The sequence below is a fragment of the Trachemys scripta genome, chromosome 9 (genome assembly GCF_013100865.1).
Source record: "Trachemys scripta elegans isolate TJP31775 chromosome 9, CAS_Tse_1.0, whole genome shotgun sequence".
In the NCBI taxonomy this organism is placed as follows: domain Eukaryota; kingdom Metazoa; phylum Chordata; order Testudines; family Emydidae; genus Trachemys; species Trachemys scripta.
The window spans coordinates 100,027,164-100,049,397 of NC_048306.1; the positions used below are offsets into that span (position 1 = coordinate 100,027,164).

The 22,234-nt window shown below is 45.9% G+C and overlaps 1 protein-coding gene across 6 annotated transcripts in view; it reads left to right on the forward strand.

Moving 5' to 3' along the window:
• LPP (LIM domain containing preferred translocation partner in lipoma) overlaps positions 1-22,234 on the forward strand; it is a 444,446-nt gene that overhangs the window by 223,713 nt on the left and 198,499 nt on the right. For all 6 annotated transcript variants that reach the window (XM_034781639.1, XM_034781636.1, XM_034781641.1 and 3 more), the window contains one exon: positions 2,472-2,593. In XM_034781639.1, the coding sequence (XP_034637530.1) occupies positions 2,472-2,593 (122 nt within the window). The remainder of the gene's footprint in view (positions 1-2,471; positions 2,594-22,234) is intronic.

Here is a 22,234-nt window from a genome sequence, read left to right on the forward strand (position 1 = left end):
AAAAGTGAAAGCAAACTGCGGTGAAAGCGGGGGAGAGGCGTTCTGGATGTAGCCAGCTGATCACCCCCATTTCTCTGGTTAAGGAGCCCCCTCCGAGTGCTTTGTGAGAAGTGCTTTCAACCCGGCCTCCTGGCAACTTGGAGTTTGCACCCACGGCTCTCACCTGGAAGATAAACAATTGAGCTGCCAGTCGTGTTGTCAGGACACGGGACAGTTGTTACCGAGGGAGCCTGTGTTTACTAAAACGGTGTCTGCAAGTGACCAAACTCCGCAGCAGCCCCTGGATCAACACTGGTGTTATTGGTTTAAAATAGTAATATTTTTGTTTTAATCCACACATACAAATGCCCACAGGAGAGCCAGCCGTGAGCCTTTCTGTATAATGCTGCCAGCAAAGAGCCTTATCCCAGAGCAGCAAGAATTACAGTAAACTTTCTCCCAGGACACTAAATTCAGTGCCGGAGTTAAAGTAACCTGTATTTCCCCCCATCGTAGCTCCTTCAATGCCCTGGCTTTCATGCTGCTTGTACACCATTCTGCATCCGTCACGTGTCCATGTCAGCTAAGACACAGGAAAAGAGCTCTCTCGGGGTAATCTGAACGAGAGGTAGTATTGTTCTTTATTGGTGGTTTGTATGACAGCAGCTCCTAGAAACCCGAGTGAGGGCCCCATCGTGTTAGGTGCTGTACAGACAATCACAGCTTTGTTACCAATCCTTGCATCTGAAAAAAATAAAGGGGAAAAAAGAAAAAAAAAATCTATCCCCTAGGACCTCAAATTTCCCTCTTTATGTAGATTTGCAGGTAACTCCTCCCATGCGGCAGTATGTCCACTGAGCACTGATTTAGGAACACCACAGCTTCCTTTAGAGGCTTGCTATCCTGTGGTCAGTATCCGCTTTTGCCCTGGATGTATTTGAGACTTTCCTAAGGGGTTAAGGCTGTGACAGTGTACCCCATAAGGCTTTATGGGGGGTGTGTGTGCTTATAAATGTATGTAGGACATAACTGGAATATGTTTTGTGCTGCCTGTGCCATGTAACATATCTCCGTAAAGGTTATGGTCTACTATATCTATTCATCCTATTTGTACACATATATCATTTTCTACTTGAGGTTAAGAATATGGGCTGTATGCTGGCTTGGTTTCTAAGTAAGTTCTGTGAGGCATTTAGTCAGCTTCTTTAGGAAGGAATTCGCCAGGTTAAGTACCCGATCAGGAGACACTTGGGGAACAATGCATCTTGGAATGCTCCAACCCACATAAGAAGTCTTCCTGGAGACATGCAAGATACCATGTGGACAATGGCTTCGGCCTGTAAATGCTGAGGCATGCAGGGACATGTGACTTGCCCAGGTGACCCCAGAACTCCATCTTGGAGCTGGACTTTGCATAGGAGGGACTTTGCATTTTGTCTTCAGCTGGCTAAAGAAGGAGCCTCTCCACCCCACCCCACCCCCAGGATACTTGAAGGAAACTGAAACAAAGGACAGTAACTACAGGGAGTGTGAGTGATTGCTGGACCCATGCTAAAAGGAGATTAGCCTGTAAAAGGGAGTGCTCTGGAACTGGTGAAGAAATTATCGGTATTTAGTTTGATTAGACATAGATTTGCGCATTTTGTTTTATTTTGCTTGGTGACTTACTTTGTTCTGTCTGTTACTACTTGGAACCACTTAAATCCTACTGTCTGTATTTAATAAAATCACTTTTTATTTAGTAATTTACTCAGAGTATGTATTAATACCTGGGGGAGCAAACAGCTGTGCATATCTCTCTATCTATGTTATAGAGAGCGAACAATTTATGAGTTTGCCCTACATAAGCTTTATGCAGGGTAAAACGGATTTATTTGAGTTTAGACCCCATTGGGAGTTGGGCATCTGAGTGCTAGAGACAAGCACACTTCTGTGAGCTGTTTTCAGGTAAACTTGCAGCTTTGGGACAAGTGATTCAGACCCTGGGTCTGTGTTGGAGCCAGACGGGAGTGTCTGGCTCAGCAAGACGGTGCTGGAGTCCTGAGCTGGCAGGGAAAACAGGAACAGGGGTAGTCTTGGTACATTGGGTGGCAGCTCCCAAGGGGGTTTCTGTGACCCAACCCGTCACAAAGGCACTTCTGGGTTCACTGCAGTAGAGATATAGAAGAGCTGGCATGTGGCTCCTCAAGCCTTGGATCCAAAGATTTCAGAACAATTTACAAACATTAATTAACCCTCCTAAGCCCCCTGTGAAATAGGTGGATGATGTAAACTCCCTTTGGCAGCCGGGGGAAACTGAGGCACGGATCAGTTAAATGACTTGTTCAAGGTTGCACAATGAGTCAGTGGAACGGCTGGGAATAGAACCCAAGAATCCTGACTGCCCAGTCTCCTGCTCTAACCGCTGGCTTCATTCCCCGCTCCCTGTGTGATGAACTTTGTTGGCTCGTTTGCACCATCTTAAGCCTAAATCCTGTGATTATCTGTTGTAGATTTCCCTCTGCCACCACCACCACCACCACCACTTCCTGGAGATGATCTCGGGAACCTCCCAGCGCCTCCTGGTGCCTTTCCCCCACCACCCTCTACAGATGAGGCTGGTTTCAGTGTGCAGGTAAGGCAGTCTGAGTGTTTCCTGCTCAGACAGGTCATAGTGGGGATGGACTATGAGTTGCATGTTCATGGTGATCAAACAAGAGGTAGGGGAGTGCTGTGGTTTGAGAATGGAGAGAAGTAAATAGTGGTGTCCTCCAGGGGTCTGTACTGGGCCCAGTCCTATTCAACACATTCATAAATGATCTGGAAAAAGGGGTAAACAGTGAGGTGGCAAAATTTGCAGATGATACAAAACTACTCAAGATAGTTTAGTCCCAGGCAGACTGCGAAGAGCTACAAAAGGATCTCTCAAAGCTGGGTGACTGGGCAACAAAATGGCAGATGAAATTCAGTGTTTATAAATGCAAAGTAATGCACATTGGAAAACATAATCCCAACTATATATATAAAATGATGGGGTCTAAATTACCTGTTACTACTCAAGAAAGAGAGCTTGGAGTCATTGTGGATAGTTCTCTGAAAACATCCACTCAATGTGTAGCAGCAATCAAAAAAGCAAACAGAAAAAAGATATACTGGCACTAGAAAAGGTTCAGAAAAGGGCAACTAAAATGATTAGGGGTTTGGAACAGGTCCCATGTGAGGAGAGATTAAAGAGGCTAGGACTCTTCAGCTTGGAAAAGAGGAGACTAAGGAGGGATATGATAGAGGTCTATAAAATCATGAGTGATGTGGAGAAAGTGGATAAGGAAAAGTTATTTACTTATTCCCATAATACAAGAACTAGGGGTCACCAAATGAAATTAATAGGCAGCAGGTTTAAAACAAATACAAGGAAGTTCTTCTTCACGCAGCGCACAGTCAACTTGTGGAACTCCTTACCTGAGGAGGTTGTGAAGGCTAGGACTATAACAGCATTTAAAAGAGAACTGGATAAATTCATGGTGGTTAAGTCCATTAATGGTTATTAGCCAGGATGGGTAAGGAATGGTGTCCCTAGCCTCTGTTTGTCAGAGGATGGAGATGGATGGCAGGAGAGAGATCACTTGATCATTGCCTGTTGGTCCACTCCCTCTGGGGCACCTGGCATTGGCCACTGTCGGTAGACAGGATACTGGGCTAGATGGACCTTTGGTCTGACCCAATACGGCCGTTCTTATGGTCTTATTTAATGTTGGGGATCATTAAGAAATGGTTACGGTAGATAATAAGACAGAAAATATCATATTGCCTCTATATAAATCCATGGTACGCCCACATCTTGAATACTGCGTGCAAATGTGGTCACCCCATCTCAACAAAGATACATTGGAATTGGAAAAGGTTCAGAAAAGGGCAACAAAAATTATTAGGGGTTTGGAATGGCTGCTGTACGAGGAGAGATTAATAAGACTGGGACTTCTCAGCTTGGAAAAGAGACAACTAAGGGCGGATATGATAGAAGTCTAAAATCATTTGTGGTGTGGAGAAAGTAAATAAGGAAGTGTTATTTACTCCTTGTGATAACACATGAACTAGGGGTGACCAAATGAAATTAATAGGCAGTAGGTTTAAAACAAACAAAACGAAGTATTTCGTCAGACAACGCACAGTCCACCTGTGGAACTCTTTGCCAGAGGATGTGAAGGCCAAGACTATCACAGGGTTCAAAAAGGATCTAGACAAGTTCATGGAGGATAGGTCCCTTAAAGGCTATTAAGCAGGATGGACAGGGATGGTGTCCCTAGCCTCTGTTTGCCAGAAGCTGGGAATGGGTGACGGGATGGATCACTTGATGATTCCCTGTTCTGTTCATTCTCTCTGGGCCACCTGGCATTGGCCACTGTCAGAGACAGGATACTGGGCTAAATGGACCTTTGGTCTGACCCAGTATGGCTGTTCTTATGAGATCCTTTAAAACCAAGTCAGCTGAAGCTGCTTGCTTCCCGAGTGGGAGAATATTTGACCCACAACATGCTCGGCTATTAAAGGGACACGGGGCTTGATCCAACTCTTGCCGAAGTCACTAGGCCCCTTCCCCTTGACTTGAATGGGAACTGGACCTGGTTCAGGGAGTCTGCAGTGTGCTGTGAAACATGTTACACCTTTCCTTGTGGATTTCCTTTGCCACCTGGACAAGGTCTTGATGGATCCTGGGATGGACTGTTACATAAAACCCTGAGCTGAGACTCGAGAGACTTGACTTAAAGTCCTAGCCCTGCCACAGACTTGCCACATGATCTTGGACACATCTCTTGATCTACCCTGTGGCCCAGTTCCCTGTCTGTCAAATGGGGATAGTAGCAGAGGGGTCTTGTGAGGATAAATACGTTAATTACTGTGAGACATTCAGGTGCTAAAGTTTTGCCTTTCTAAGCGCAGAGATAGAATATGGTCTTGCAGTAGGGTGTACAGACCCTGTCCAGCATCTGGCTGGCAGCAGGTTAACATTCTTGAGCGAGGACCATGGCTTCAGTGCCTTTAAATGCCAGGATTATCAGGGAAACTGGCAGCGTGGGTGGTCCTAGCTTTGGGGAATTAGGTGATTCCCTGGCAAATGTTGTTCTGTCTCTTACCTCTCTGAGAAGAGGGGATGTTAGAGTGATGGTCAAGGTAAAGCAAGTGACAGAGCTCCAGGCCTCTAGCCTGGCCTGCCTCAAACTGTACAAGGTCATTGATGACAAACTCTGATTTTTAGGCTAAAGAATTCTTCTTTGCCGGAAATCTAGCTAGGTTGTAATACATCCATCTGTGGACAGGTCTAATAATGCTCCCCAAGAGGCCTGAGAAGATGGCATAGCTGAGTTCAATGGAACGATTTCTATCAGATTCACTCTTATCTTCAGACCCACGCACCTTGTTCTCATGATCTGGGCCAGACATCTGTCCTTTATAACCTATGGAGTATCACTTATAATAGTAACACCTATCTCTTTTATGATGCTTTCCATCCCTTGATCTCAAAGCAGCAGGAGGTCAGTATCATTATTCCCATTTTACAGATGGGGAAACCGAGGCAAAGTTGGTGCTCAACTTGGACAGTGAAACCTAAGCACTTAGTTTCACGCTCTAATTTTCTTGCAGTAACACCCCGGTGCTGCCCCATGTTTGGATTCACAGCACTGTAGGGGGAGGGGAGGTTTAAGTCCTCTTTATGTATATATTAAATGTTTTTAAACAAGGTAGGGGAAGGGGAAAAGGACAGGAAAATGAAGTCCGCTTGAAAGATCCTCTTAATTGAAATTCAGTGGGAAACCCTGTTCCCAGAAAGGTGGTGAGGGCATGGCTGATGGTATGTTTGGCAAATAAGGAGAAAAACAAAGAGGCTATTGCCACATTAGTTTGTTCTCAATTAAAAATATAAAAACAAACAACAACCCGAAAAGTAAGAAAAAACCCAGATGGGAAGAAAAATGCAGTCGACGTTTGCCAAAGAGAAATCGACAGATTGGGGGAGAGAGAGATTTTGTTTTCGGGTTTCTAAGAAGAAATTATAAACAGCATAGGGGAAAAAAATGAGAATCTGTCAACAATTCTCTCTAGCATTGCCTCAGATATATTGCTGTGATGCAGATAGACCACAGCTAATAGCAGTCACGTGGTGTTTACCTTCATTGTTGGGTAGTATGATCTAGCGGTTAGAGCATTGCCCAGGGACCTGGGGAACCTAAATGCTGTTCCCACCTTTGCCACTCACACTCTGTGGGTGAAATTCACACTTGGGCTGGGGAACAGCATGAGCTCTGCACCACTGATGTCTCGTAGATAAACCCCTTTATGGCGAGTTCACTGCCGCACAGGGCTCTGTGCTGGCATCTTGTTCTTCTCCTTGGCCTTCCTCCGCTTGGTGCTTGTACCACTCAAGAAGACAACTTGAATGGTTTGAAATGCCTAGAGCTCTTTGAACGACAGGTTCAAATCCTGAAAGAATCAACTCAGCCCTCTGTTCTGGGGTACGATTCGGTTTAGTGTCCAAGTGTTTGGATGAGTGGTGGGTGGGTTTGGATGAGCCCTGTCTGTTCTGCTTGGGCAGTAGAGATCCCATGACGCTTCTTAAAAGATGAAGGGTTAGCCTGGCGTCCTCGGCCAGCATTTCTAAGACTCAGCTGAAAACTTTGGCAAGTGAGACTGTCATGTCCCTATTCTGCCTTAGCTACCCTAAAAAGGGCGCATAGATTTATTAAAGAGCCTCCATGCACCTTTGTAAAGAAGGTAAGAGGTTGAATTGTGTTCGGTTTTGCATGGGAGAGTTTTGATAGACCTTCCATTAGCTCCTCCATGCCCCAAACCGGTTAGAACGAAGTGGGGAGCTCAGAAATCAGGACGAGCCACTGGAAATGCTGGTTGCATTGTTTGTCAGAGACACACACAGCAGGGGCTTTTGGAGAACTTAGTCTGAGCAGACAAGTTACCTGAACTGCAGACCTGCAAAGGGTTTCCCTCCCTTGCTCCTTTGTCCTGACTGGGTTATAAGCTCTTTGGGGCAGGGACTGTCTCCTACTACATGTGTGTACAGCTCCTAGCACAGTACGGACCTGATCTTCACTGAGGCCTCTAGGCAGAACTGTGATACAAGTAATAATAATATCTGTGTCTTACATAGTACTTTTCACTAGCAGATCTCAGAGCACTTTATAAAGGAGGAGAGTGTCATTATCCCTATTTTACAGATGAGGAAACTGAGGCCTAAAGAGTGATGAAGTGACTTGTTCAAGGTCATCGGGGTCCAGGGGCAGAGCCATGTCACCTGAGTCCCAGTCCAGTGCTCTATCACTTAAGCACACTGTCTCCCTATAATGAATATGAATAAGTTAGGAATAGTAATAACATCTAGAGCCAGTGAGGGTATGTCTACACTGCAGTTAAAAACCCATGACTGGCCCATGCCAGCTGACTTGAGCTAAAGGGCTGTTGAATTGCAGTATAGACATTCGCACGCGGGATGGAGTATAGGACACTGCAAGGTGGGAGGGTCCCGGAGCTTGGGCTGCAGCTGAGCCCAAATGTCTACCCCACGATTAAAAAGTCCCTTACCCCAAGCCCTGCAAGCCCAAGTCAGCTGGCCCGGGCTAGCCAGTCCAATTGCAATGTAGACATACCACGTGTCTCTTTGCTGGCTGGGCGAAGAGAGTGGGGAGAGAGGGTTTTGGGGTTCCGAGAAGTGACTAAAAATGGAGGTTAGAATGGAAACACTTCTGCAGCCTTAACTCTAGCAGTTGCCAATGCTCCCGCGGTGCTGATATACCCGCACGGGAGACACTGGGATGTTCAGTGCAGGAAGAGGCTTTGCCCCTGCCTTTTTATAATTCCTCTGTGGCATACCTGTTGTCAGCAGAGGATGGACAGGCTGCATGGCTCGGGGAGGGGAAGGGGCATTCTGCTTTGCTGGTGGCTTGCTTTGGCATTTTGTACATCGGAAAACGTGCTGCTCCAAAGCGTCCTTCCTCCAGGAAACTGCTTAGAAGAGGCCCGCTCCTCGCACTCCCTCTCCCAGCCAGTGAGAGAGACAGACACAAACACAGGCCCGCTCTCGCCAGTGTCAGTGGATTCATTTGCAAGCAGCGAGCGGCTCATCCCTTTAAATAGAGGTTGCTAGGCATTTCGCTGGCTTCCTCACAGTGAATGTTAGTGGTGTTGTCTCTTCGCTGCTGTGACTCATCTGCTAAGCCAGCGTCCAGCTAACCAAGACAGCTTTTTTTGGTTGTTTGTTAGTGCATATAGAGACAAACCTTTGAAACAAGCGGCATTTTTGCCAGGAGAGGGTGCTGCTTCTACTGGCTCCACTCTGTTCTTTAGTGAGAATCCCAGCTGCTACGTGCCTTTAAAAAAGAATAAATTTCATTCCTTTCAGCATTCCTGAGAGGTGGAGCAGGCCTAGGAGGGGGGAAAGATAAGTTCAGCCTTCCTCTGCTGCTAGGTTTTGTTAACCGCTGGCCTGAGCTGGGGGGCGGGTTGGGCTCAGGTGTGCGATACCGAGGAATGACTGTAAGAATTTGGGGCATTAGCTAATGGCCAGGCTTCATTGTAGCTGGAAATGAACGGAGGCTCTGACTGATTCTCTGTAAGTAGCACTCCGGGCTGTGCATGTTTGAAGGCGTCCTTCTGCAGGTTTCGTAGGCTTCTAGAGCCTGAAGTGTAAAGCCGAAGCCCGTTTGTCCAAATCCCGGGGATAAGAAACTTCCTTGTATGTGAAATTAAACCATGTACCCGCTAACTTAAACCCTCTTATACCCAAACCTTATTTTATCAGAATGCTGTTCATGTCCCTAAAAAAAGGGTTCTGTTGTGTTCTTTGTTAAAATCAAACAAAACAAATGTTATCGATGTGTCTAAATGCTCACGTATACTTTGTATGAACAAATATATGTGTGTAAATACACATAATGCATGAGTGTTTATGAAGCATGTATGAGACTATATGATATGTGGGTATATAAAATAGACCAGAAATATACAGATAGCTGGGAAATAGACATATTTTATCCCTGCTATTTTTTCCCATCATGTGAGTAGTATGATCTGTAAGTCCAGTAATAGAAGTGGGGGTGGGGAAGAGGGGCAGGTTGTGTTGAGTATTTCTTCCAATCAGACCTTGATGCAGTTCATCTTATAAGCAAGCACATGTGTTGTTTCACAATGACAAACCACAGTCTATTTTAAATCTTCTATAACCCTCTGTTCTCATTTATTTAAATTTTTAGCCTTAACTGTCTTCCGAATAGACAACAATGTTGATTATAAGCAGCCAATTTTACTGAAACCGGAAACATTTTAATAGTATAACATAAGTTAGTTTTGCATCTAATCTCTCTGCTTGGATATTAATATCTTGCTGTGTTATATTCATATCAAAGCACCCTGGGCAAGGGGTATAAGGGAAGAACAACTGGAAATAGGCTTGGCAGAATTCATTTTTTATTTTTTACAATTTTAACAGATAATATCTGCATTTAATTTTAAGCATTTTTACTTATTTTATCGATTTACATTTTCAGTGGCATGAAGTTGTGGGAGTGTCGGACAATTATGTAAGGATCTCTAGGTGCTCAAGCAAGTTCTGTAGATTTCGATTATTAGCAATGGAAATATTTTTTTGCCCGTTTGGGTGTTTATGGTGAAATCAATGTTTACACATATTGACCGATTTACAAAAAAAATCGATTCCTTCCAAGCCTAGATATAGCCAATGAACCATTTTCAAATTATATTGTTGTTTATCTATTATTTGTGTTACTTCTATTATAGTAGTATCCAAAATGTGCAAGGTGCTGCACAGACAGAATTATTTGGCGAGGGGATTGTGCCTTATACGGAGCATGCTGAGAGAGACTGGGATACAGATGATAAAGAATAATAGTATCATGGGGTAGCCGTGTTAGTCTGTATCTACAAAAACAACAAGGAGTCTGGTGGCACCTTAAAGACTAACAGATTTATTTGGGCATAAGCTTTCGTGAGTAAAAACCATAATAGGAAGACCAGACAGAAAGCTGACAAAGTTTGATTACTAGTGTGACAGGTCTTCACAGGGTGCAACCTGGATTGTGTCCCACCAACCTGGGCTCCCTCTCACACTGTGATGTTGCTGCTAAGCCACAAACTTCTGGCAGGTGCTTCACTTACACAGACAGGGACACACTCAACTGAGTTACATGAATACTTCTCCCAGCCATGAACCAACAACAGAGAGGCTCCAGCCAATTCCCCCCAGCTCCCCAGCCTTGCACCCCAGGGCTGTACCATCCTGCCCTGGTCAGAAGCCTGAGCAGTGTAAGTTCATTAAGTTCAGCACTTCTACAAAGGGAAGTGAATGTTCACCAGCCTTTGTAACCTGAGCCGATTTTCCAAGCACTTCAATCAAATCACACTGTTTTAGGTAAAATATAAAACAGATTTATTAACTGCACAAAGATCGGTTTTAAATGATTATAAGTAGTGAGCATAGAGATCAAAGTTGGTTACCTAAGAGATAAAATAAGTTTGCAGTCTAAGTTCTATAAACTAAATAGGATTTGACTCAAGCAGTGTCTCACCCTGATAGTACAAGCTGGTCACAGATCTTCAGTACACAGGCTGGAACTCATCTCCAACCTGGGACCACCTTCCCCTTGTTAGTCTTTGTCCTCCAGATGTGTTTCCAGGTGTTGAGTTGTGGGGGGAAAGTGAGGCCAATTGATAATGTCACTTCCCCTCTTTGATAGTTTCTTCCAGTTTGCTGGAAAGACCCTTTGCTATGATGTGAGTCAAGCAGTCTCCATTGTCTCCCTGCTATCTCTGAGACGTCTCCACTGTATACAGATCCTGGGATGGTCCTTGAGAGTGTGGATTCCCTTCAGTGGGCCATCAGCGTGTCTGCCTGCTCCATTGTTGTATCTGAAGGGCTGGTTGTGGGTGTTCCCAACCGCCAACATATTTCAGTAACACACACATAGCAAAACTTCATAACTTCCCATACAATGACAGGACATACAATCCAACAGGATATTAATGTTCAACAGATCAAGACTTTTTAAATGATAGCTCACAAGGCATACTTTGTACAGAGTATATCATAATTATATGACAGTGTTGAATATGGGGGTTCCAGGGTACTGTTTTGAGGTACAGAATGTAACACCTAGTGTAGACCCAACACTGGCCTACACAGGGTGTAAGGGAGTAGGAGAGTTATGATGCCCAGGCTTGGAATATTTAGGCAGAGGAAAAGGGGGTTTGAAGAAGTGGCCATTCTGCCATTGGTGCACTGGGGTGCTGCCCCACCCAGGAAAGGGAGCAAACGAGATCAGAGTAAAATAACATTCTCCTGATCCCAATTTGAAGTGCCATTCACGGCGGTGAACTTAACAGACTGGCTCTTCCGCTAGTGTCCCGGGCTGTGAAGTCCACATTGCACTAGTCCAGTGGTTCTCAAACTAGGGCCGCCGCTTGTTCAGGGAAAGCCCCTGGTGGCAGGAAGCGGCGGCCAGTACATCCCTCGGCCCGCGCCGCTTCCTACAGCCCCCATTGGCCTGGAGCGGCGAACTGCAGCCAGTGGGAGCCGCGATCGGCCGAACCTGCGGACGCAGCAGGTAAACAAACCGGCCTGGCCCGCCAGGGGCTTTCCCTGAACAAGCGGTGTCCCCAGTTTGAGAACCACTGCACTAGGGAATGCCAAAGCAGCATCTGAGACTCCACTGAACGGTCCACCGGCCACAGCACAGAAGGGTATGTCTAAAAGCTCAGCTGAAGCTGAGTGCCCTCCCTAAGATGTTGACCTGCCTTCATGGGTGAAGATGAAGTTTAAAAGGATGAAACTTTCAATAAAGCCAGGGGAGGTGGAGCATTACAGACAGCCTGAATTTGGAAAGAGAGGGACCAGCATTTCTATTTGATGCTTTAAGCCTGGCTGTATTCTGTGATAATGAATCAGTTTTAGTCGGACAAGTACAGTGCACAGTGGAATAGTGAGGTACTGATTTTGGAGGCTGGTCTGTTGTCTGATTTAAGTTTTACATCAAGTAGCCCCGGGTGAAGTAGACTAACTTTTTTTTTGTTTTGTTTTTAAATAAATGTCAGCCCTTTTGTGGGAGAACATTTTGCACTGGTGCAGTGGTAACTGTGCTGCATGCCAAGAAACACCAAGTGCCCAAAACTCCCATGGCTAAAGCAACATTCCTTTCTCTCCCTCTTCGTTCCCATCATATGAAGAAAAACAAAGCTTTGTGCTCTGCTCTCCACGACAGGCAGCTTTGTTGTCGGAAAATGTTGCCTTTGCAAGGAACATGCAGCACAGTGACAGAGCAATCCTGAGTGCTTGTGAAATTACCACTGGGAAAATGTCATTTTAGAGTGAGGTTGGAAGGGATTCTTCCTAGGAGAGCGGGATAGGCGGTACTTTAAAAGTCGTACTGCTATTAAGTTCCATCTTAGCAGAGCCATTTCCCATAATAGTATTTTTCTGTTTTTGTTTTGCTGATGAAAATGCAGCAAGCCAGTAATCTCTAATGCACAGGGGAGCAGGTAGGAATGAGTCTGACTGGAAAAAGGTTATGTAACAGTTTTAAAATATATAATATTGGAGGGGTAAAAGAGAGAGGTTTGTGGCTTGCTGTAGCAACTTAAACTACAAACTACGCTCAAGAAAATGAGATTTAGTGTAGGCAGGTTCCCTGGAAGCTTCCCCCACACAGATGTGCCCGTGCCCCACAATCCTCACCTCCCCGCATTCTGTTCCCGTCCTGGTTCTCCCTATCCACACACCCCCTTCCCCCCATTACAACTTCGCTAATGTCTCTTGAGCCTAACCTGTTCCAAAGCCGGGCTGCCTATGCACGGCTCTGCCAATGCCCCTTGCTCCTATCTTACAATACACTTCTGCTTTTCCCCTTAGAATTGTGACCTGCTCATATGTGATTGGGTCTAAACCACCCTCCGCTTTCCTGTTAAGGGGAGGTCTGAAGGCCCCCAGCCCCATTCAGTGTCAGATAATGCTGCCAGAGTGGCGAGTGGCCTTCTAGAAACTTACACAGAGCTAGCGTTGCCCTTACGAAAGGGAATGCCTGTTGGTTCCTATGGGAATGTTGGCTCTAAGCAGAAACATAAGTTAGGGACGTTTCCTTGAGGTCTAGTGTAGATAAGGACCCATCCTAGGGGAATAATTGTGAAAGCAAGTTATGGACATGATTTCCCACTGAAAAATAACCAGGTATGTTGTTTTATCTGCAATTATTCAGTACCTAAATATATTCCCACAAGCTGTCTTGGGACGGACCCAGGTGTGGGGAGTTCTGTGCATCTTGAACATCTAAGCCATATTTGTTAGCAGCATTATACAGAGAGTGTATAGACTGTGCCGGTTATTTATTGATCCATTTTGATGCTCTCTTTCTCATGCCGGTGGTTTTCATGAACCTTAGGTCTGTTAAGGTTTAAACCAAAAAACAACCAGAGTTTTCGGAGTGAAAATGGTGGTTCATCCAAATCACATCCTTCTCCCTTTTTCAAAGCCTCAGCCCCACTGGGCATAAATACTTCAGCTCTGATCCTCTGGGATGTCTGAGGCACAGGAAGGTAGAGTTGGCAAAGAAAACCAGGAGAAGGGGATGGAGCACACGTCTCTAAAGCAACTCCCATTCTTAATAAGTCAGCCATTTTCTGTACTGTAGAATAGGCTCAGTTGGGACATCTCTTGGACCTTTTTGGGAAATGATCTTTTTCCCTCCAAGAAAAATTCGGATAAAACCAAAGTTTTCATTTTCGTCAAACATTTTCTTTTGAAAAAAATTTCAAGTTTCAGTTGAAAAAGGCAAGAAGTTCAACCTTATTTTCACATTTGTGTTTCCTGGGGAAGCCATTCTCCATCCAAAAAACAAACAAAAAAGGATTTTTGGGAAAATTTTAGGAGATGGCATATCACTCTTGTCTGATGGGGGAAATATTAATGGCCCTGATTTACAGGTGGGGAAACTGAGGCACGGAGATGAAGTGATTTCCCTGAGGCCGCACAAGGAGTCAGTGACAGAGACAGTGGCAGAGATGGGTGTTAGATCTGAGTTTTGACTAATGTTGCATGACAGTTGGTGGTTCTTTTGAGGGAGGCCCAGCACAGTCTGTTTCTCCTTAAAGGCAGTTAAGCTCTGCTCCATCATGAAGGTGTTGGCATACCCATAGCTGCTGCAGCCTGCCTCTGCCCTCCAGCCATTCTCTGCCTGGTGCATGAGAAGGAGCTCTGCTTCCCTGTGAGGATCAAAATGGCAGCAGCGTCCGTGAAGAGGTACCTCGTTATCTGGAACCAGCAAATGCCCTTTCTCCTCAGCCTGCTGCATGTGAGTGTCCTGTCCCCAGAGGGTGACCTATAAACCGCTCTCCTTCGCTCGGGAGACACCAGACAGGTGCACTAGCTATTGTGCTACATGCTAAGGAAGTAGCCGGTTGGAGAGTGGGTGTGGAGTGCTGAAATTTTAGCCACCAGGCCAGAGCTAGCCCTTTTTGTGAGAAGCAAGAAGGCGCAACCTATCCAGATGCGTTGTCCCATTCAGAATTCCAGTTTACAGGGTCAGACCCAAAATATCCACCTGTCTGTCCTCAGGGAGCCCTCGCCAAGGTTTCAGTGGTACCGTTGGCTTTGCATGGAGTTTCAGGTGCAAGAAGACTCAAAATCTCAAAGTGAAACTGAGCTTGAACCATTGACTTTTATATGATCTACATATGTGTTTCCCTGAAACCTGAGTCCAGTTTGGGAGGCTCTTGGGTCCTTACAAAATTCTGTTCTGTAAGGAAGTGGATAAACCAAGAGAGATTGCAACCAACCCTTTCCATCCTTCCCTACCAACTGACATGGAGCATGCAGCTACAGTATTGGAATACTGTAAGAATCGAAGAAATAAAAGGCTAAATATTTCTTTCATCTCCATGTGTTTTGCAGACTCAAAAACTAAATAAACCACTCAACTCTGCACTTTGTTTAAAAAAATAAAATTCCTTAGCTTGCAAAAGAAACATCGCTATTATAACTGAAAGAGCTTTAAAGATCTATTTTGCTTTCCCCAAGTGATGCTTTTCATCTCATTCCTGCGTGTTACTCAGCTTGGACAATGAAAATCGTCAAGTTCGCTTTCTTTTCTCCTTGTCAGTTTGACACTGCGGTTTTCAGAGAACCTATTCAGGAAAGCTCTTCAGTGGGTGCTTAAGTCACAGTGAAGTCAATAGGGTTTAAGCACGTGCATAAAGTTGAGTACATGTTGAAGTGCTGCCAAGCTGCTGTATGTAGGTTTCTAACACGTTTGAGTTCCGATAAGAGTTTTTACAACGTTCCTGTTCAGATTCGGTTTTGTAAAATGGTTCGTTTGAAGAAAACCTCCATCTTTGATCAAAACTGCTTGACTGTGTCCCTTTGAATAAGCTCTTTATTAAACGGTCACAACAAACAGGCGAGCATGGGACAGAAAAGAGGAAGCAAGAAATAACTGAAGGCTAGAGAAAATTAAATGGTGCCGAGAAGGGAAGCGTGGGAAAAAATCAGAATCTGGGCAACTCCAGCTTTTCACAATGATGTTACAGAAAAGAGGTGGATTTCAGAGCTAAAGCCTCAATTCACCTAAGTCCCTAAGGATCTGCGTAAGTCTCATTGAAATATGGCTGGAATTAAGCACGTGCTCTTAACTGGCTGCTAATTGTCCAAGAAGGTGACCAATATGCTGTCTGTCTCTATGTATTATTTTTTTCATACCATGTTTTTTTTCTATACTAGCTTATTCCTTGCCTTTGTTCACTTAGGCCAGGTCTACACATAGTTTTTGTATCAATTTAATTATGCTGGTTAGGGTTATAATTTTATACTGGTACAGTGAAAGTGGAACATCCCCTTGTGCGGACACAGTTTTACTGGTATAAAGGTGTTTATACTGGTTATTCTCATAAATTTGGTTTCCATACCCGTACAGTTATAGTACAAAAGCTAGTTTGTAGACAAGCCCTTACAAATGCCATCAAGCCTTTGTTTCTAACTTTCATAGATTCATGGAGTTTACAGCCAGAAGGGCTCGTTAGATCAGTGGTTCTCAGCCAGGGGTCCAGGGCCCCCTGGGGGGCTGTGAGCAGGTTTCAGGGGGCTGCCAAGCAGGGCCGGCATTAGACTTGCTGGGGCCCAGGGCAGAAAGCCAAAGCCCCACTGCATCGGGCTGAAGCCCGGGGCCCCGAGCCCTGTCACTCGGGGCTGAAACCGAAGCCTGAGCAACTTAGCTTCATGGGGACCCCTGTGGTGTGGGACCCCAGGCAATTGTGTTGCTTGCTACCCCCTAATGCTGGCCCTGGCTTCTATATGCAGAAAAGCAGTTGTTGTGGGACAGTGGGCCTTGGAGGTTTTTATGTCATTTTGGGAGGCGGCCTTGGAAAGAAAAGGGTTGAGAACCGCTGCATTAGATCCTGTTGTTTGACCTCCTGTATATCACGAGCCCTTACATTTTACCCAGTAACCTCTGTATTGAGCCCAATAACTTATTTCACTAAAGTTGTTCTTCCAGGGAGCCATCCAGGCTTAATCTGAAGACATCAAGAGGTGGAGAATCTCCCGCTTTCCTTGGTAGTTTGTTCCAGTGGTTAATCAAACTTGCGCTTAACAATTTGTGCCGGGTTTTTAATTTGAATTCGTCTGGCTCCAGCTTCCAGCCATTCATTGTCTTTCTCTGCTAGATTAAAGATGCCTTCAGTGCAGAGGTTTTCAAACTGTGGGGTGTGCCCCCCTACCGGGGCGCAGAAGAATTTGTTTTGGGGGGAGGGAGCAGTGACGGTGGCCCCGCGCGGTGGGACTCAGGGAGGGAGCACCACCTCCACCCCCGACTCACCTCAGCAGGCCACCCAGCCTTGCGCGTGCCTGTTTTTGTCTGGGTTGGGAGTGGGGAGTGGAACCAAAAATTGTAACTCAAAGAGGGGGCTCAGCGCAAAAAGGTTGAAAACCGCTATGCTAGTACCTGGTATTTTCTCCCCGTGAAGGTACTTGGACACAGTAATTAAGTCACCTCCCAGTCTTCTTTTTGATAAGCTAAACTGATTGAGCTCTTTAAGTCTTTCATTGCCAGGCATTTTATCCAGCTGTGAAATCACTTTTGTGGCTTTTTTTATCCCCTGTCCAAATTTCCAGCATCCTTTTTGAAAGGTGGCTGCTCGAACTGTAGACTGTCTTTTAGTGTCAGTCCTGCCAATGCTGTATATCGAGACCAATCAACTCCCTGCTCGTGTGAACTAGTACCTTGTTTATACATCTAAGGGTAACATTAGCTCTCTTTTAAACAGCATCACACTGGGAGCTCAAGTTGAGTTGCTTGTCCACTCTGACCCCTAAATGCTTTTCATAGTCACTGTATAATGTAAGTGATTGGCTCTATAAAAAATGACTGTGACTTCTCTGCTGATAGAATTTTGTTTGGAGGGACTTTTAAAATAAGGCTTGTTAAGCAGTTATACTGTATACAAGTTTCTTATCTTGACCCTTATCGGTTCGTAGCTCTGGACAAAACATTATGGTTCTTCTTCCAAAAGTTTACAACTGAACAGTGACTTAATACAGCTTTGAAACTTTACTTTGCAAAAGAAAAATGCTGCTTTCCCTTCATTTTTGAATAGTTTATGTTTAACACAGAACTGTGTATTTGCGCTTCCCCCCTTCTCCCCGGTCTCTGCTGCTACCCAATAGCATGCTTCCGGTTCCAATCGAGGTATATGGTTCACTGGTCAGTTCGTAACTCTGGTGCTCTGAACTCTGAGGTTCTACTGTACTAGATTTATAGCATTTTGTGACTATATATATTGGAGGTAATTGGTTACTGTTTGGTTGTGGGTCCCATTAGAGGTGGATGCTGAAGTAGCCAATATCTAGTTTTAGTTCCCAGTTATTCTGCAGGCAACATACTGTGCAGGGAACATTAACTCAACTTAATGGCTAATTAAACATTAATTTGTGATGAGACTGGAGCATATTTTAAGTTAGTGGGGGGAATGGGCAAGGAAATTGGAAACTTTAACAGTGGCCATAATTATCAATAATGAGCCCTAATGGGATTTTTATTAATGCAAAGGAAAAGGTTGTATTCCTTGCTCCTGTGAAGTTAGCTACAGTCACCAACAGTCTTGCTGGTTCAGGAGGGTTTTATGGCCGGTTGATGAGCTTTGTCTCGCCCCATGAATAGAAAGGCGCGTCGTCCTGCAGAAGACGTAAAGAAAAAGTGACACATTCCATTTTCTATTGTATATTCTGCTGATGAACAAAAACGTTTTGCTAATTCAATTTAATTCCCAAGGACGAGTGGTTGTAATTCCACCCGGAGAACATTAAATTGCCTTAATGGAAAAATAAACTAGTTTTATTCCTCCCCATCCCATTTAGTTTTCAGACATCTTGATATACCTTCTTAGCTTATTAATATACTTCTCAGCTCACTGCGGATTTTGCATCTGGTAGCACAGCGTACACAAGCATCCTGGAGTATTGGCAAACCCAATGTGCTGCTGGGTCTGTCAGATCCTCTGGCCAGTGTCAGATCCTTGGAAGCGCTTCTCTTTTTCTCCGTAGGCAGCAGCTTAACATGCTGCTCTCTCTCGCTGAGCTAGGCCTCCAGAGGCAGTGAAGTGCGTGGCCCTCTAGTCTAAACCTATTGAAAGTGCTGTCCTATGGTGGAAATTAGCTCTAGCGAGATTTGAGCACTACTGAACCTTAATTCTAGTTCAGCCTTGAAATCTGAGCCCTAATCCAGCCCAGATGCCAGTGTTTGCACCTGTTCACACTGCCCAGCCAACCCAGCTGTGGAAGAGCAAGACAGATACTGTTCTCTTCCGGGCATCTTCAGCACAGCTGTCATGCAAGCCCCGCTTCTATAAGTGGCATAAGAGAGACTGTGGCTTGATTTCCAGCTTCTCATATGGAGTTTGCTGGGCTGGCAGTTAGAAATCGTTTCATGCCGCTTGTACACTGAGCAGTGTGCCCTGGAATCATGGAGCGAGAGCTGATACAGACCCTCTGCGTTGTCATTTGTCGAGTCACTTTTCAGAGCCTCATTGTGCCGCAAGGCGTCTCCTGCATCGTTTGTAGCTGCCGCCGCAGCCTCCTTCTCAAACTAGTTTTCTCCCCCAATAATGGTGCTCTTGCGGCTCCAAGCGTGCCATTCCGAGTTTTGTTGTCTTCTGTAGACATGCTTCTGTACCGGTTCTATGGCAAACGCTCTGGATAATCCGCCTTCAGCACCCGGCCTAGCAGGTCAGTAGGAAACAGGGTGGAAAGTACAGACTCCCTTTAGCTGAGCTCTGCGGGTGAAGAGCGTTTCAAGGGCAGAAGCTTTCTTTCTCCTCCCTTGCTGAATCCGCAGTCCTGAGTCCCCAGAGCCAAAGGCTTCTTTGGTGACCTCGGAAGCAACAACCAAACCGCACCTCGGCTGCTTGCAGCGCAGGGGCCCAGTCCCTTCGCGTTAGGCCCAGAAGCTCCTTGGAAAGCAATGCAGTAGTGGGGGGCTCTCTGGCATGCCGTTCTCCTTGCCATCTGCCATGGTGGCTCTGCTCCTTAGCACATGAGGTAACTAACTGGCCAGTTTTGACAGGATCTGGGCACCATCTGTAGGTGTGGAAACGCAATGGCTCCTTGCCCACGAGTCGATCCTCATCGCAGCAAGCGATTTCGGCTCAAGGCCACTAATTGGCCATGGAATTACATCGGATGGTTATTTGGAGCTTGATAGCATGGACAGGCACGTCTGTTCTTCTAATGTGCTCCGTCAGGACCAGGAAACTTGAATATGGAAAACGAAAGAGACATCAGGGTGGCCTAGTTGACAGAGTACTGGCGGAGGCCTCAGGAAGACCAGGGTTCTGTTCCCAAATGACCTGCTTGTGTGCAAATCACTTCCTCTCTCTGTGCCCACTTTCCCTTCCCTCTCTTTTTGTCTGTTGTCAACTTAGACTGTAAACTCCTCAGGGCATGACGGCCTCTTACTATACTTACAAACAGTGCCTAGCATGGGAAGGCCCTGATCTCCGGTGAGACTGACAGGTGCCACTGTGATACAGATCATGAATAATAAAGACTCTATGCCTTTTTTCCCCCTCTTTCTGTCTCAAAAGAATGTCGGAAAGACTATGTGCCAGCCCTGTTGCCTGTAGCATAATGTGTATGCTAGGGATTTTATGGCATACACTGTGAATTATGGCCTGTCCGTCAGAGATGCAGACTGGTGGACATTCAAGAGGGAATTTCCATGAATTTTCCTGTATGACCTTGCCTGTAAATGTTCGACACTCTGCCGCTTCTGTGACCTGTGAGGGGCTTCTGATCTAGGCCTCTGGCTAGGGCTCGGTGGGGGAAGCTTCTGTGATGAGGAAGAGCCTAGTGGCCCTGATATGGTGGTTGCATCCTGCCAGTTGCAGTCAGTTAGTTAGCTACATCGTCTATCAACTCACAAACCTATAAGGAAGAAGGTGGCTGCCCGGCAGCGTTCTGTGCCCCGACGCTTGCTGAATGGATCAGTGTTGTGAACTACCAGGGGGGTATATTGCACCACCAAGACCCAAAGACATCCCGTGGCATTGGGCGTGAATCCAGAAGGCGGCTGAACCCAGCCGTCAGAGGAAAGGCACCAACAAACACATCCCACATCCAGGGTGAGGTTGTAGGCTGCTCATGAAGGTATAGAAGTAGCGCTGTCTTAGCTGTGCTTAGCAAATGATTCTATCACTCACCTGTCTGTATGCCACAGCTATACCACATAGCACCTACCATGCTGGGCATCTTCAGGCACCGCAGGTTAGCTGGTTAATCCTCACAATGCAAGAAGCCCGTAAAAGGATTGTTACTTCCATTTTTATGGGGGAAACTGAGGCACAGAGAGCCAAGCTCTCACAGTTGGTTTGCACTGGAGCTGGGATTGGAACTCAGAAGCACATGGCTTCTAGTCCAGAGCCCCTAGCGCCGCCTCTGACTGTTCTTCCCTCTGCCTCCTGAGAGGTTATATTTATGTCACGGGCCATACAGGGGGGCAGAGATGCTAACGGGAGCCCTGCCAAGAGAGGCGTCTGGCACTGTTATTTGGCTGGTGCTCTTGTTATTATTCATGGGCTGTTTATGGGGTGAGCGGTAAAGTCCACCCACCGCCCAGAGAGACACTGGATGGAGCGCAGTGCCGAACGGTGCCCCGTCCCCCAGCCCCGTGCCCCTCTTTTCCATCCTTTGGTGTCACTTTCAACCAGGTTCGGCAGATGGAAGAATTTAGGGGGAGAGACTCAAAAGCGCTCAGCATCAGCCGAGCTCTACTCCCACTGATGTCAATGGGCGTTTTACCCATGACTTCCATGAGAGTAGAGCTAGGCCAATGCCATTCTTCACCTTGCATTGGTGTCTTTTGTTCCAAGAAAACCCAGCACAATAAATCCGGTAACGTTGTTTCACCTGAGAGAGGGAAAGAGAGAGAAATCAAACCCTAACTTCTTTTTGCTTTTATCCTTCCTGTCATCACAAGACTAAGAAGGATAGTCCAGGGCTGGCTCCAGCCGGATGGAACAGCAGGGAAGTTCTGTTCTATTAGATCCCTGATTCAGCCACGTCTGTTGAAATCACGGCAGTCACATCTGCTGAAACCTCCCTTCATTTCGGATTTGTTTCAAAAGGCTCAATCTCGCCATTTTTAAAGGGCACCGCTGCTTTTCCAACCCATCCGTGATGCCTGGAACAGCGATTTCACATCAAATCTAGCCTCTTGGATCCCCACCCCGCACGCAGGAGTCATCTTTTGACTTCACATGCCTGTTTGGCAGGGCAGCCTTCCCTGAATTATTTTAATGTCTATTTGGGGATTTGAAACAAAACCTTTGCTCGTGTCTTTAGGTTTGGGGGGAATACCCAGTGGCGAATCTGCCAGGTGCTTTATTTTCCTTATGCCTTGGAGGATGCCTTTTTCTGCTGGTTTTCAGCGGCAGCTGTGGTGTCTCTCTGCACTGCGGATGGCTTTGGTAGTCTCGGAAATGAGGGCTGAAGAACTGTATAGCCAGTGAGATGAGTAGCGAGGGGGTATGGTGTGGAAAGGATCCTGTGGCCGGCCGTGGTGTCATTGGAGAAACGTGGCACAAGAGATCAACACAACCGTCAAACTGGACTGCGTCGCGTCTGAATCACTGGTGAAAATCGGTTGCGCTTGCTCCTTGTAGGTACAATAGGTGTTAAAAAGTCCGCCAGTTGGCATTTCCCCCAGAGTTAAATAGGAGGTAA